This window comes from Gopherus evgoodei, chromosome 5 (assembly GCF_007399415.2).
Source record: "Gopherus evgoodei ecotype Sinaloan lineage chromosome 5, rGopEvg1_v1.p, whole genome shotgun sequence".
Classification (NCBI taxonomy): domain Eukaryota; kingdom Metazoa; phylum Chordata; order Testudines; family Testudinidae; genus Gopherus; species Gopherus evgoodei.
Genome location: NC_044326.1, coordinates 130,837,940 through 130,853,870, shown reverse-complemented (window position 1 = coordinate 130,853,870; position 15,931 = coordinate 130,837,940). Strand labels below are relative to the sequence as shown.

The following is a 15,931-nucleotide window of genomic DNA, read 5'->3' as shown; positions in this document are numbered from 1 at the left end:
AGGCTGCCTTTGGTGGGTTGCCTTCGGGAGGTCCGCCAGTCCTGCGGATTTGATGTCAATTTGGCAGCAGGTACGCCGAAGCTGCAGAACTGGGAACCTCCCGCAGGCAAGCTGCCAAATCCGCGGGACCAGGGATCTCCCGCAGGCAAGCCGCTGAAGGCAGCCTGCCTGCCATGCTTGGGGCAGCAAAAAAGCAGAGCCGCCCCTGATCAGGCCTGAACTAGTCTGACATTTACCCACAAGTCTTTGGAGTAGTTAGAAACAGGCTTGAGATGCAGAGTTTGGATCTAGGTCTGGATCTCACCTTCCCCACTGTTTGGGGGCTGTTTGGATGCAGACTTTGGTTCAAACTAGTATTTCATTTGTTGTGTACTGAGTGCTGATAGCATGTGTAGTGCTGCCCAAAGAGACACGTTCCCTGCACCAAGGAGTTTACAATGTAGTGCAAACACAAGACAAATCGTTGCAGACATGCCTCGGGTATGAGATCCTGCTCTGAACCTCAGCAGTAGTCCTACTTGAAAGGTTTAAGCATGTTCTGCGGGGCAATTTAGCGCATTATTCTGCAAAGTGCTGAGCACTCTGGCTCGATCCAGTAAAATGCTTAAGAACATGACTGACTTTAAATATGCAAGTAATGAAATCCACAGGATTGCTCGTGTCTCCAGGCCCCAGCATGCCAAGCGTGTGCTTGGGATAGCATGCCGCGAGGGGCACTCTGCCGATCGCCAGGAGGGCGGCAGGCGGCTCCAGTGGACCTACTGCAGGCGTGCCTGCGGAGGGTCCGCTGGTTCCGCGGCTTCGGTGGAGCTGCAGGACCAGTGGACCATCTGCAGGCATGCCTGCGGGAGGCCCACCGAAGCCGCAGGACCAGCGGACCCTCCACAGGCATGCCTGTGGGAGGTCCACCGGAGCCGCGGGACCAGTGGACCCTCCACAGAGCACCCCCCGCGGCATGCTGCCGTGCTTGGAGCGGCGAAATGTCTAGAGCTGCCCCTGCTCGGAGCTTTGTTGGACTAGGACCTGTGCTCAGCACTTTGCAGAATGGCGCCTTTAAAGAGGAGAAGGAGGTCATTTTCTGAATGAGGTGGCAGAGATGTGTTACTGCTTCTGTAAAACCCAGAAGAATGTTGAAATGTAGGGTGAGATAGATTTCATTATTTAGTTCAATCCTAGCCCTTCTGAAATCCTCAAACTATGTCATGTAAGACTATCAAACGGAGTTAAAATTAGAGCTGGGGAAAAATTTTCAGCCAAAGCCTTTTTGTGGTGGTAAATGCCATGTCTGCAATGGTGAAAGGTTTTGTGAATTTGTGTGGGTTTCGTCCAAGTGTTCCTGTTGAGAAAACAGAACAAAAGTGAAATATTCTGAAAAAAAAATTAATGTTTCATCATTTTCAAAATGAAACGTGTGGATTTTTTTATTCAAAATGACACTTTTTGTTTTGAAACTTCCTTCAGTGTTATGGGAACAAACAATGAAAAAGCTGAAACTCAAAACGTTTTGTTTCAGGCTGAACTAAACATTTCATTCAGCCTGAAATATTTTTTTTCAACATTTCTGTTCACCAAAAATTTTGCAGAAAAAAAGGGCTTTTTCAGTTTGATGTGAAACAATTTATTCCCTGATCATTCACAGTTGCCAGTGAACCAAAAAACCCCATCATCCACCCAGCTCTAGCTCACCCCACTAACACCAGCGCATTCACTCTCTCATTTGCTAACAACAGCAGCAGCGTAAAACCAAATTATTTTGAAGTTGCAAGTAAGTTAGATTAGCAGAGTGCCTTGGAAAGAGGCAAGCTAGTATTTCTGTTCCATCAAAATGAGTAGTCATTAAATCCTTCACGTTTCCGCTGAGGAGGAAAAAAAGAAAACCCTCTTAATTCCTTAAATTCTTTATGCCAGCCTGAAAAAAGGTATTCCAGGCATGTCTGGGTCTTGCTGCTTGTTCTCTCTGTGTGTCTCTTTCTTTAGTGTTCCGCCACCTGTTTGTGACCAGCGTTCTGTAGGTTCTTATAGAGGCTTTTTTCTCTGGTCTGTGTATGCCCTTGGTCTTGTTGCTTTGACACTGAGGCCTTGTTGTCTGCGAGAGACAGTATGTTAGAGCTCCCTGGCTTACCCTGCTGCCTGCTTTACTCCCATAACTTCATTCTTGGAAAGTTTCTGAGTTTCCCGGGTGATAAAACACGAGCAACATTTGCTCTGGCCTGACTCATTTCTGAAGGCATTCAGCCTTGTTTTGTTATGAAGGTTACCAAGGGTGGGTGGGGGGCATGAGAATTCCCAGGGATGGCAAGTCCCGAAAAGTGTCAGAAAGTCACCTCCTGCACCTTTTACGCTGTGGGGTTGTTTTGATTGGGCTTGGAAGGTACACAGAAAATATTCCAGCCTGTCAGGAGGGTAAGACACCAGCCAAACAAAGTGGTATGTTACAAACTTGTTTCCCCCTTTCTAAAAAAAACAGCTATGTATCTATAACAGCCCTCAAGCTGTCAGTGATCGGGGCTATTATCACTCCGGTTAGACTGATATAGTAGTGGAGTGTTTGCCGTTCTTGTAAAAGCCTTTGATTCTTCACTGGAGACCAAGCCAGTGAATCAAGCGAGACAGTGTTTTGAATGGTTAAGGAACCCATAAATTCATTTTTAAAAATGCAGTTAATAACAGGGGAAGGCAGGGAACTGACTGCATGGGCATTTTTTTCCTCTTCATGCTGTGTTATTTATCTCTTTAGAATAAATAGCTTGTGCATAATTGGTGACTCGGGGGTTTACAGAGATTAACAGGGAGGGTTTGCTAGCTGCTCCTGGCCAACCAGTTTGGAGCCTGATTCTGGTCTCATTTACACAGGAGTCACTCTGTTGGAGTTAGTTAATTTATATTGTCATTAAACTGGAGTGAATGAGAAGAGAATTAGGCCCTGGGTATCCAACATTTAATAAGGACTTAAATTTGGATTGTAAGGCTCCGCTTTGCCCCAAGCATTTTCATATGGATTTTTCTTATTCCTCAGTTGGTGTCTGGCATAGAGGTATTGACTTAACTGGAGCTATGCTGATTTATACTGTCTGAAGGTCTCCTTCTACTCCATTCAGAAGAGGCAAAGCACATTAGAAATGCTGTAGCAGTAGAAATGGCCCTAAACCACTGAGTACAAACATCACCCTTGATCTTGGGACGTATATGATCCCAGATCCAAACTTTGCAGCTTTCCCAGCTCTTTAATGGCCCAAACCAAATGCTGGGTCTGAACCCAAACCCCAGGTTTGAACAACCTTAAACCCTGGGGTGAGCGGTTCTCCTTATGAAGGCACTGAGGCCCAGATTCTTGAAGGTGTTTAGGCCCCTAACTCCCATTGATTTTTCAATGGAAATCTGAGGACCTAGGCAGGAGAGCTTGTATTTAACAATCCCATTGTTGTTCTTTTAAACATTCCATACCTTTAGCACGGCTGCAAGCCAGGAGGAGAGGCAATGCATCAGGAGCGATGTAGTCTGGCCAAGGAGTCAGCCCATAGAGGAGAACGGAGACTTACAGTATCCGAACAACAGCTCCCATGAGGTACTTTGGCAGTATTTCTAAACTGAAATATTTTGGGTTTGAGATGTTCATTTTTTTATGAAAAATCAAAATCGTTTGCAGGAAACAAACTCATTTTGAAAAAAAAAATGCAGTCTGTGAAGCACCAGTATAAATGCTTTGCTGAATCAGGGCCTTAGATGTTGGTTTCTGAATACATGACAATTTGACCAATGTTTTCAACTTACTTAGAAAATAATCATTTTTTGGCTATGTGAGGTAACTTGGAATATCCTCCCCACATAAGAATATTTTAAAGTGTTAATAGGGTTTGGAAGACATGGGAATGCTATCAGAACAAGACATGTCCATTATTAAGAGCAATTATATGTCCTTTTCGAATCGACGGGTGATGGAGTTCTGGTTCCTGAATGCCACTGTGTAGCTATCAATGTAATATTGGATAGTCCTTGTTCCCTCCCTGTCATTTACGCAAACTCTGACTTCAACTGCTAAACCAATATTTGCCGTTTCTTTTTAGTATACTCTTCTCTTTTGTGCTTGAGTATTTGAAAGCCTGGAGAACATTTGTCAGAATCCCAGCCTGACTGGGAGGAGGAGAATGTGAATGCTTCTGAGCTAGAAGAAGCATAATGTGTCTGGAGAAGAATGAAAGGTCAGAGAGCTGGAGCTTTGTTGGTTCACCAGGAAATATTTCTTTATATATGATGGCTGACTGAGTCATTTCTCTGTATTCTTGGTCCCACTCCTCCCAACTTGCACAGAGAGTATGTTAGCTCCGAGTTCTGGCTTCCTCCATAGGAGACGTCATGAATTTGTCCAGAATTTGCATTAACTAACGTGTGGGTGAAAATGTTAAATTGTGGCATTGTGAGACTTCTATTTCTATTATAACAAACCTTTGGGGAGAGGATGAATTCATAGAGACCTGCCACTGTTGCTGGTTAAACAAGGTACTTTTACCTTTCTGTATGTCAACTTGCCCATCCCTGGTGTGCAGAGAGAGCTTCTCATGAGGCTCTAGTGGCTACAAACAACAGTAGCTATGATTGCTTGTAATGAAATATGGACTGGCTTGCCAGCCTAACAGAGGAGTGTAGGTATGCTATAGAACTGACATTTTCACCCAGCCCGAGGACTGGGTATCCTTTCCACTCAAGAATGCTGAATAAACTGTCCCTATGATGCTGCCACACCTGAGATTAAATTCAATACACAATCTAGCTCACAAAGGGGTTGGTTCTTGAGGGAGAAAGTACAATTGTTTTCTCAACTGCCTAAGAGCACATTTTTGGCTCTGCTGGATCCAGGATTAGGCCTCTGCAGATAGGAGGAAATCTCTATCCCATCTGGGCACTTCTGAGCAAACACTGGATTTTCCTGTAGACTGGCAGATTTGCTTTTCCAGCTGGTTATGGTTTGTGGAACTGCTAAACAATGTTTGCTGAACAGATTCCTATACTGCAAGCTGTGTGAATGAGGCTGCTCTATGCTCATGCTCCTCGAGAAGGCCCTGGTTAAGGAGGAACATCCCTACTCAGAAAGCACTTAAGCCTGTACTTAACTTTAAGCACATGCTTAAGTTGCCTCCTAATAAAATGGACTTCAGGCCACACATAAAGTTAAGCATGTGCACAGGACTTAAGGTCATGCTTAAAGTTAAACACTGTGCTTAAGTATTTTCCTAAACGGGGGTGTCACAGAGGGGAGGAGGGGTTAACCTGACCCTGGAGTCCTTGCTGCGAACAGTCCTCACGTGCTCCTGCATAGGTTCAACACGGGGTGCTTTAATTTAGAATGTGCTATACAGGTGCTTGTCCCCCACAACACAAGGCTTTTTACCTTCTTCCCAGGCACAGGGTGTGAGATCTCACCTCGATGAGGTTCTGGGCTTCTTTGAGCCCTCTTCCTAACCCTTTCCATCTCCCTCCTGTCTTGCTTTTAGCTGCCTCCAGCTGAGGAGTGGCATCCCCCTTACTAACTTTATCAAGAATTGAACCAATTATCTCCTCACATTGGCCCTGGTGGGAATCCTTGCAAAGTGCCCAGAGGGATGAGTTAGCCGTAAGCTGCTCGCACTGTCACATGGGGGTCACTGAGCAGAAGCTGATAAGTTCATTGCACACTCAGGGATTTTGGAGGAAGCTAAGACTATTTATGTGGATAAGGCTTGAAAGGATTGGGCTCATATTCTCTACTCTGGCACAGGGGAAGTTTATGAAATTAATTTTCATTATAATAAAGGAGAGGTACCCGCATGACAACACAGGGCAGTGGTGGGAGAATTAGCTCTTTTTATGTGCAGCACCCAACATAACTGCGTGCAGCGTGAGTGAGGAATTCTGTTAGAAGCATGTGGTAATTCAAGGTGTTACTCAAATAGTCCTTCGCTTCCTGAAATTCCCTTTCTCGGATGGCTGACGTTTCTCTAGAATCAAAAGCTGTGTACTCCCAAGCTTTGATTCTGAGCCTTTGGTGAAACCCTCAAAGATAATCAGTTTTCACAGTGATGCCCTGCAGATCCTCAAGTCTAGTGATCAAGGTGAAAGGCATTTCAGGGGAGATTAATGACCTGGTGAGAGAAGCTGCCGGCCCCAAATCCATTAAACCTGGCTGGTTGCTAATCCTCAGGCAATGCTATGTTGTTACTGCTTTAATATGAGTGGAAAGTGGAATAAAAACATAGGTGTATGGAATATTTTCATGGTAATTCAGCTTCATTTGGTAGCCATATGGTATTGCTAGAGAATTACTGGCCTGTGTTTTAGCTGGTCAGATAACTTGGATGCTCTCCAGAATGCCCATCAATATCGTACATATAATAGTCTATGATCTTACTTATGCACATTGCAAGACTATAAAAACAGCTTCAAATATGATGTGACATATTGAAAAAGCTGTTTGTCACCACGTCCTGCCAGTTTGGTGCTCACAGGCTAGAACATAGATAAAATGGTGCACAAACTCTACTACGTTGTTTCAAAAGCAGTCTACATCATTACTATTTTAATATTTATTTGTTATGTGGTTTTACCCAAAGACAAGATCAGGACCCTCCCTGTGTTAGGTTCTGTACAAACACATGAGTCCTTTATCAGGTTCCACAGCACTTAAAGGGATTATATCCTCATGTTATTACCATGTAAAATTCTTTGAATTGGGACCAACCCAAGTTCTCAATGTACAAGATAATTGGTAGGTCAGAATGTTGTGGGCCCTGCTCAGCAGTTTTATATGGTAATAAAAGGAGGTTATATTACCTTTAAATGCTCTGCTGACTTTCCTCTCTCATTAGAGTGCACTGCTGCAGTTGCTTCATTTGTTGATAGCTGAGAGTTTATTTGGTTCCTTGGAGTCATGAGATGCTTCTCCACGTGTCTTTCATCATGTCATGTGATTCAGGAGCCTAGCTGCATTTCTAACAGCATAATTAGGTTTTTGTCATAGCCACTTACTTGACAATTGTGTTTTTCAGCCACATTTGAAATTATGGTTTAATTAACGTAATTAACATCATGGGGCCACATTTTCAAAAAACATTCAGCATTGGCCAACCTCTGCTTCCCTTGAAATCAAGGAGAGTTTTACCATTATCTTCTCTGGGATCAATGTTTAAGTCAATGCTGAGCACTTTTCAGAATACTCTCCACTACTCTTTTTTTAAAAATCATATTATCTACACCTCTACCCTGATATAACGCTGCCCACAGGAGCCAAAAAAACCTTACTGCATTAGAGGTGAAACCACATTATATCAAACTTGCTTTGATCCTCCGGAGGGTGCAGTTCCTCCCCCCCCGGAGCACTGCTGTACCGCGTTATATCTGAATTCGTGTTATATCGGGTCAGGTTACATCAGGGTAGAGGTGTACTTGGTTTAATTGTAGCCAATCACTCTGGAGCCAGATCATGCGTATCGCCTGCCACGACCCGAACTTTAAAGGATCTCAACAATTTGCAGTGTCATTCCCACTCTAGGGCCCAATCAGCGTGTTACATTTCCCATATCAGTGTGTTGTCAACAAGGCCTCTGCAGGATGTGCAAGGTATGAATTAATACCCCAGCGTCTCTGCCTTGTCATGTCTCACTGTTTAATCAGAATTTAACAAAGAGTTGCTCAGTGGAATAGTCTTTCAAGTACATGACTGGATGATGCTAATCCGACTTAAGCAAATGCTAAAGAAAAGGCTTTAAGACTGTCACTATTCAATGAGAGCAAAGCCAGCAAGCCACCTGGTTGTGAAATATGTTTTCTCTACTAATAGGGCAGTGGTCGGCATCCACAATAATATTTAATTCAGGGTATAACTCTGCTTTCAACAGTGGCAGCAACACAGATGCCCATTATGTACAGGAGAGGCTGAGCTTGGGTAATTGACAGAGTGGCACCAGCAACCAACTGTACTTGAAAACATTCCCTTCTTCTCCCACACGAGACTTGTGATTCCCTCCCGGCTCTCCTTACAGCTGTCATGTGGGCAGATGTTATTTTTGGTTTGGGATTAGCAGTGCCTCACTTGCTGCTGATGGCTCCTGTTTTATGGTGGTACCTTTTTAATGATGTCTGGAGAATTTAGGTATCAAAAGCAAGCTCTGAAGGGCAGCCCAGTTGGACGTTGCCTGAGTAACATGGAGATCAAAGGAAGGCACCACAGCGTTGGTCTGTGTGCTTGAGAAAAAGCAGTTTGATTTAAGAAGATTTAGGCACCTCATTAATTAAACTGTGTGTGGGATGTTCTCCTGTTGCTGGTGTAGTGGAAAGATATATCCTCATTGCATCGTGAGAGTACTAAATTCAGGAAAGGTATGATGCAAGTGAAACAAGAATGGCTAGGGAGTGTTGTCTAGGGACGGTGACTGGAAGACAATAATGTAAATTCTATTTCCTGCTCTGCTACTGATTCAGTGTGTGACTTTGGGCAGCTCACTGTAGCCAAGATTTTCAAAAATAGGAACGTTAGGTTCCTACATTAGTGGACAGATTTTCAAAACTGCTCACCACCCAGCAGCTCCCACTGAAGTCAATGGGATCTATTGGGTATGCAGCATTTTTTATAATCAGGCCATTTAGTTAGGCACCTAAATAAGGATTGAGGAACTTAACTTTAAGCTCTTGTTTTTTGAAAATCTTGGTCTTCATTTCTCAGTGCATCATCTTGCCCATCTGTAAAAGATAATACTTACTCAACAGGGGTCAGAGTGACTGAATAGGGGAGGGAGAAATATAGCGGATTTCTAAGTAGTAAAGGCAACATCTGAAAAAAAGGAAAACCAAATGAGGGCATCCTTTATAAATGCCCAGTATTTTCCCCTCCCCGTTTTAGTCACTCTGCCCTCTTATGCTCAAGTGTCATCATCCTCTCAGTGCCTGCAGCAATGGCAATTACTGCAGAGCAGGTATGGAGCAAGACCGAGGCTGTAGGTTGTTAGGAAGAGGAGCTTTTCCTGGTTAGTTAGTGTCTGCCTGTTCAAGGTGTGAGCAAGACTGGCTCTGTCTCCCTCCCTCTGGGATACCCTTCTTGAGCATAGCTTCACCTCTTTGTCGGAAACAATAGCATTAATGGTAAAGCTGCATGTCACTGGCGTACGGCCTCCGTGTGCAGCTCGCTATGCACTCAGACCCGCACCCAGTTCTGAAGATCCTGGCCTGTTGGACAGCAGCACCAAGGTCTGTGAGTTAAGTGCGTGTGTGTGTGTGTGTGTGTGTGTGCGCGCGCGCAATATTTACAGATGGCAGAAGAGGGCACAGAGGACAGTACAAGAGACGGTCTCATGATCTGGGTTAGTGAGTGTTTCTGCTGGAAGGCACGCTGTAGATGGAAAGCCTTGGTTTCTATTGGAAATCCAAGCAGAAGGGTCTATTCTGAACCTGCACACAGGTTCTTTTCTCAGGGTATTTCATGCCAGGTTTGGTAGCCTCGTTTCGCTGGCTTTTTTCTCCTGATTGTCTGGAGAAGACAATTTTCTACCAGAATATAGTTGGATTTCTTTAATCTCATTTCTCCTTGTTCCTGTTGTTGTTTTGGGGAAGGATTGTACTGAAATGTTTTACTTGTATTGTAGAAGATACGCTGTGCTGAAAGTCCTGGGGCATCCATCCTGACCCTTTCCTACTCTGAATGTTGTCCTTGTGGCTGTTGAGGTTTTGGGTTGTTCTTTGCGTAAATTGTTGAAACCTAGGATGATGCGGTGGGATAATTGGCAGTAGTTAGAAAGACATCTTACAGCGAGACAGTCCATCACGTCACAGCTCTCCACTGGGCAGCAAGACTGAACAGACATTCTTGAATGATGCAGAAATCGCCCAATGATAGCTGGATCGGTTTGTTCCTTTATCTAGTACACTGTTCCTTGTAAAGTGTCCAGCATGTGTGTACTGGAATGATTTAAACATGCTTCTGTTATTAAGTTGATTATTAGATCTGATGAGGATTTCATAACATAATATAAAATCATGTTGGGTATTTAAGTATCAGGCTCCACTTATGGGCATCAAACACACTTTTATCTGAAAATTTTGACCTAAATTCTTCTCTACCATATGCAGATCCAGTTGGTTCATTTTTGCCATTTAATTTACATGTCAAGAGAAAAATTGTTCCCCTTGTGATTTTTCTCCCCCCCCCCCCATCCCATTTGTTTGTAGGTGGAAAGCCTTAGTTTCTGTTGGAAATCCAAGCAAATTCACATGCATTAGTGGCTGAAATTAACTAGTCCTTCACTGGGTGCTAACATGGGACAACAAATATCCCCACAGCTAGTGGCATCCTGTGTTTAGATGCAGCACGTGCAACTGAGAGCTCATAATGCAAGGCTCTCCCTCGTCTGGGTCTGTCCCCCTCTGTCCGTTGGAAGAAGGGAGATATGAAATGAGTGAGATTTTAAAGGGCATGTTGAAAGACACTTGGCAAAACTCTTCATCCCAAAGTGATGAGACTTCTGATAGTTCCTGGAGATTAATTCTAAAGGAAGGAGTCTCCTTCCGCAAGAGTTAGACTTGGCAGCTCTCTACACCCACATAGCCCCATGGCAATTCTGAACTCACCCCTCCCAGTAGCACGCACACACACACACACACAAACATACAAACAAACAGAGGAAGGAGTGTTTCACAAGAGAAACTACATAATGATACACACCTGCATGGTGTTCACAGGGAGAGCCCAGCTATTTTCCACTGGTGTACAGGGAGAGCCAAGGAGAATCATTTTCGGTCACACCCTGAACAGTTCCTGCAGAAAGCAGTTGCAGGAAGACGGGGCCCATGCCTTGTTTATTGAAGTCCTGTTGACTTCAGTAGGAATAGAATCAACCCCCAGTTGTGTGCACTGCAAAAGTACAGTCAGTGCGTCATGGGAGCCTAGAGAGTTGGCTGGCCAGATTCTGCTCTCAGAGACTTCAGTGCCAATGATGCAGTGGTACGATCGAGAGCACACTCACATGTGGTAGCACTCATAAGAGTAGCATGCGGCGATGATTTATTGTTATGCCTCTCACGCTAGGAATGATTAGATGGTATCAGAAGCAAAACCTTTGTCCCAAACATAAAAGGAACCTATTTTGTGATTTGGAAAAGAGGGGCTAACTTGTGTGTGGCTCTGCCCTTCCAGGCTGGACCGCTAATTTCAGAAGTAATCAACATGCTGTCTCACAGACAGGTTGTGTTTAGGGGCGGGCAGGTAGAGTTGAACTGTGTAATGGCTTTGTCTGCTAGGAACGTGGTTAGAGAGAGCAAACAGTAAGGGACTGTGACTGGACATGGTGACTCAATGTGTAGCACAAAACTTACCAAAGGGGGCTGGCTCCTGCTTAATGCAAATGGGGTAACCAGCAGGCTTCGTAGGTTAAAGAGCCTCAGCCTATTCTGAGTGGAGACAAGAAGATTTTCAAGGGAATCTAATAAGAGTACCAGAGAGTCGATTTCATCAGGATCCTGATAAATGCCCCAGATACGGATGATTGCCTGGGAACAGATTCAGTGACTCTAAACAATGGGTCACTGGCACACCAAGTCCATTTAAAGCACATGCCTGGCAGTGCCTACAAACCTGTTCGCAGGTCTGAATCAGTGAATCAACGTCACGCTGTTTCTCTGCTCCACTGTGATTGCTAAATTATTCCTTCGTATCTAAATATTGATTTTAAAAGAGTCCTAGGGGGTTGTGTGTTCGTTATTTGTCATGGCTCCACTGAGCATCTGCCTCTGTCTCAGTTTCTCCATCTGTGAAATTGGGGCAATTATAAAATGTACCAAGCTCTGTAAAAAGCGTTAAGATCCTTGGCTGGAAAGCTGCTATATCAGTGCAAAGTGCTGTGAGCTCACTTTTGCGCTGGGGAAGCTAGACTTAACTGCAAATTACAGCATAAGAACTTGCTTTTCCTTGATTGTTCTTGAATCAGATACCACTTAGATTGTTTGTAATACAGGCTGGGATGCTGGAGAAAGGGACTGAAAGGAAAATTGTGCTCATTAAACATACCTTTTAAACAGGACAAATCAAGAGTGCATCTGGCACATGGAACTTATTAACCTGTATTCTGGTGTTAGTATTTATTTGTGTTAGAGTAGCGCCTAAAGGCCCTAACCAGGTAAGGGCCCCGTTGTCTTAGGTGCTGTGCAGACATGTAGTAAAAGGCAGTGTCTGCCCCTAAAGTGCTTACCGTGGAAATATCTGAGTTAAAAATCAAATTGATTTGTGAAGGGAAACATCCCTGAGCCTGCTTTATTGTCCCCTTGCTTGGAGGAGACATGGGGAAGGTATACAAAATAATGAATGGTATTGAGAAGTGGAGTCGGGCCCTTCACAGAGCACTTCAATAAGGGGATAGTCAGTGAAATGGAAAGGCAGCAAATTACAAACTGGTGAAAGGAAATGTTGTTTTATGTGATGTGTAATTGGTCTGTGGAACTCACTGCCACAAGATATCAATGCTAAGAGCTTAGCTGGAGTAAAAAATGGCCTGGATATTTATACAGATAATGGGAATATCCAGAGTTATATTAGACACGTTAGAAGCCTTTGTTGTGCAGGGCACAAGCCAAACACGGAGTTTAGGAAGGTGTGTTCCTTATGGACCGGGTATTCCATAAGTACCCAGCATGAGGTTTCTTGTGCTTTCCTTTGAAGAACCTGGTGCTGGCCACTGTTGGAGAAAGGTTACAGGACAAGATGGACCCCCCTGTTCTGATCCGGTCTGGCAGTTCCCGTGTTCCTATTTATGTCTTCTGTCATCCTAAAGATGTCAGAGAGCCATTGAATTTCACTTGACTTTATGGTCACCCTATGTGTGCATGAAGTGACACTCTTGATGAGTCAAGAGATGCTAGTGTTCAGACACTGGCATCAGGATATACATCCAGACACACAGAGAGAAATCTTCATATTTGGGACATATTGGTACAGTACATGGTCTATTGCCCATTTAAATGGTTGTCCCAATCCAAAGGCATATAGGGCCTGCCCACTGGGCAGGTGCTCATTGTCTGGGAGAGTAAAGGCGCAGTGGAAGTGTTTGCACTGTCCTGAATTTGCCTTGAGAAGTGGTTTGAAGGAGGAGACTGTAGCAGCCTTATGTGTCAGTTTAAGAACGATGTGGCACCTTTTCTTTCGTCCTGTGTCCTTGTGACTGTATTTCTCCATCAGTTTCACAAACAGTTGTCTGTGGTTCAGTGCAAATCACTCATTGAATCAGTGGGAATCAGCTGAAAACCCTTTATATCAAGAAAAAGGTTAATACTGGCTTGCAGCGCTACGTTTTATGGGAATGAGAGTGAACACTGCATTTGTTTTGTAGACCCCTACAAAGTCATTAGATTTGAAGTGCCAACTGACCCAGAAATGTAGCAGCTGCATTACTGGCTATCACTAAAATAGCCTCTCCGTGACCTAGTTTCTTTTCACACTTTTCAGAGAGTATTTAGTTGCACAGTGAGTGAATCCTCTTTAATAATACAGCAGCAACAAATTAAGCAGTGGCTCACTGAGGTCCTAGGTAAAGCGAACAGAGGAGTGGTGAATCAGGTGGTGTGAACAGGAACAACACTAATGCACTAATAACAGTTTGGAAAAGTCTGGGAATAAGGGGAACTTTAGAGACGAGGACTAGTTGATTGTGGGTGACATTTTTTTCAAAAGCATTTAAATGACTTAGGAGCCTAGGTCCCATTTTCAGAAGTGCCTAAGTCACTTAGAAGTCATTGAAAGTCAGTGAGACTTAGGCTGCTACGTGACTTAGGTGCTTTTGAAAAGGAGACTTATGCCCCTAAATGACATAGATGCTTTTTTAAAAAATGTTACCGTGTCTGTGTTCTCCCCCAGCGCACTCGATTGTCCAGATTGTTCCAGCCAGGTAAACATTTAGGAAGGTTGTATATATTAGAGATGTGAAACGGAGATAAAAACGTGTCTTGGATGGCCTGAATTTCAGCCTTTTTGGTGTATTTGAATGTTCCCCAGTGTTAATTGGGAAAATACTGCAGTGTGGAACAAGTGGTAAGGTGAGGAGTAAGGTAGAATTTCACACAATGGATGTTGAGCCTTTTAGGAGGGGACAGCTTTGGAGGCCTTCATTGAACTGACCCTGACCTTAATTACAAGCATGTGTGTGTTGCCTCCACCCTTTGGCTCTCCAAGCCCTGGCTATAGGCCTCAGCTTCTGTGTGTGTGTGTGTGTGCATAGCTCTTAGCCTTCCCTTATCTCTCTTGCTAATAATAGTATATCAGTCACATTTCTAAAGGTAAAGCTCTTGAAAAGGAGCTCCCTATGTACACACAATTCACACCCATTTTTGGTTAAAGGTGGTGCCAAACCTAAACCATCAAGAACAACCCTGTTAGCACATATGTTTTAACTGTCTAATTGCTTTTAATTCAGTTTATGTGGAGCAACAGTAACATCCATTGGCCTAGTAAACTAGTCAGAAGTTCTGTAGAACCACATATACAGGATGTGCAGTAATTCAAGCAGAGTCTGTCAGAGCCTTCCTTCACTAGCTAACGTACATGCTCTCCAAAACAGGCAGCCAATAACATAGGGCCCAGATCCTGAAAATTATTTAGTTGCCTAATTCCCATTGAAAGCAGGGAGTCAAGAGCCTGAATACCTTTTGAGGCTCTGAGCGGTAGCACTTATCTAACTAGTGCTTTACACCCTGATAGCACTTTCCAGATGTTAACTCATCATCCTCGTTCCTCACAATAACTCTGCAAGCCATAGGTAAGAACTAGTAGTTCCATTTTCCACTGAAACTGTTTGGATGGAAAATTTTTGTCCTGCTCTCCTCAGATTATAGCATCAGACTCAAACACATATTAAGTAACTTGTCCGCATCACAAAAGGGAGTCTGGGTTAGAACTGGGACTAGAACTCAGAAGTCCATAGTCCCATGTTCGGTGCATTGCACATGCTGAATCTCTTCCATCTACATTTGTGGCACCAATTCCCCCTTAAAAATAAGGGTAATGAGAACTTTACACAACCAACATCACAGCTGAGGTCCAAAGCTTCTCAATTCCAACAGGGTAGGAATAGAATTGAGTGTAAAATATCCAGCAGTATCAGTTCACAGTGGTTCAAGCATTCTGGTTTTGTCTTTTTGGTTTCACCTTATGTAGATTTGTACCCTTTGAATTTTGCTTTTAGATATAGGTTTGACTCAGACCACAAAACTCCAGCCACAACCACCAAATTTCACACTCTCTGCACTGGAAGCTACAAATTCAGCCAAAGGTTACTGCAGATTTGGTTCAGACCCAGGAAAGTTGGCCTAGGTTTGGTGCCGTTAATGTGGAGCAACGCTGACATCCAGATTTGCCATAAGGCTCCCAAATCTTGGAGAATCTGGTCGAAGTTTTGATTCTGCAACACTACCAAGAAGGTTTGGTCTGGTTTCAGAATTCATTACACATTTGTGGTTGTAGCTCAGAATCCTCATCTACATTACTGGGCAGGGGGAGGTGAGGATGTGCACGCGTAAATCCTCCAGGTCTTTGTGGAAACATACATATTTCTCATGATTTCAGAAGAGTCAAAATGAAGCAAAGTGTTAGCCTGGATGACTCTTCTTTTTTAAAGAAAAATAATAATAAAAAGCTCCCCCCCAAAAAAACCCAAAACATTCCTTGTATCAGTTTCTTATTGAATCGTATTCAAAGATTCAAAGAACAGGTGAGTTATTGTGTACACAGTGAAGAACATCTCTGATTCAGCAGAAAGCTGTTAAAAATAAGCAGCAAGATTAAACTCAAGCTGTGACTCACTGAAAACTATACTCTGATCCTTTGTTTGGAAGGCCACCCAGTTGGCCAAGTCAAAGTACTGTAGTGTCTACTTGTGTTTAGTATAGTTCAGACTTCTGTTAGCACTAATTAGAAAGGCAATTTAGG

At 43.6% G+C, this 15,931-nt stretch overlaps 1 protein-coding gene across 2 annotated transcripts in view; it reads left to right on the top strand.

Annotated features, from left to right (window-relative positions):
- SHROOM3 (shroom family member 3) overlaps positions 1-15,931 on the top strand; it is a 246,454-nt gene that overhangs the window by 134,288 nt on the left and 96,235 nt on the right. The window contains exon 2 of one of the 2 annotated variants that reach the window (XM_030565153.1): positions 3,451-3,565. The exons of the other annotated variant lie outside the window; for it this stretch is intronic. Within the exon in view, the coding sequence (XP_030421013.1) occupies positions 3,561-3,565 (5 nt within the window). The 5' untranslated portion in view covers positions 3,451-3,560. The remainder of the gene's footprint in view (positions 1-3,450; positions 3,566-15,931) is intronic. 2 annotated transcript variants of the gene reach the window in all.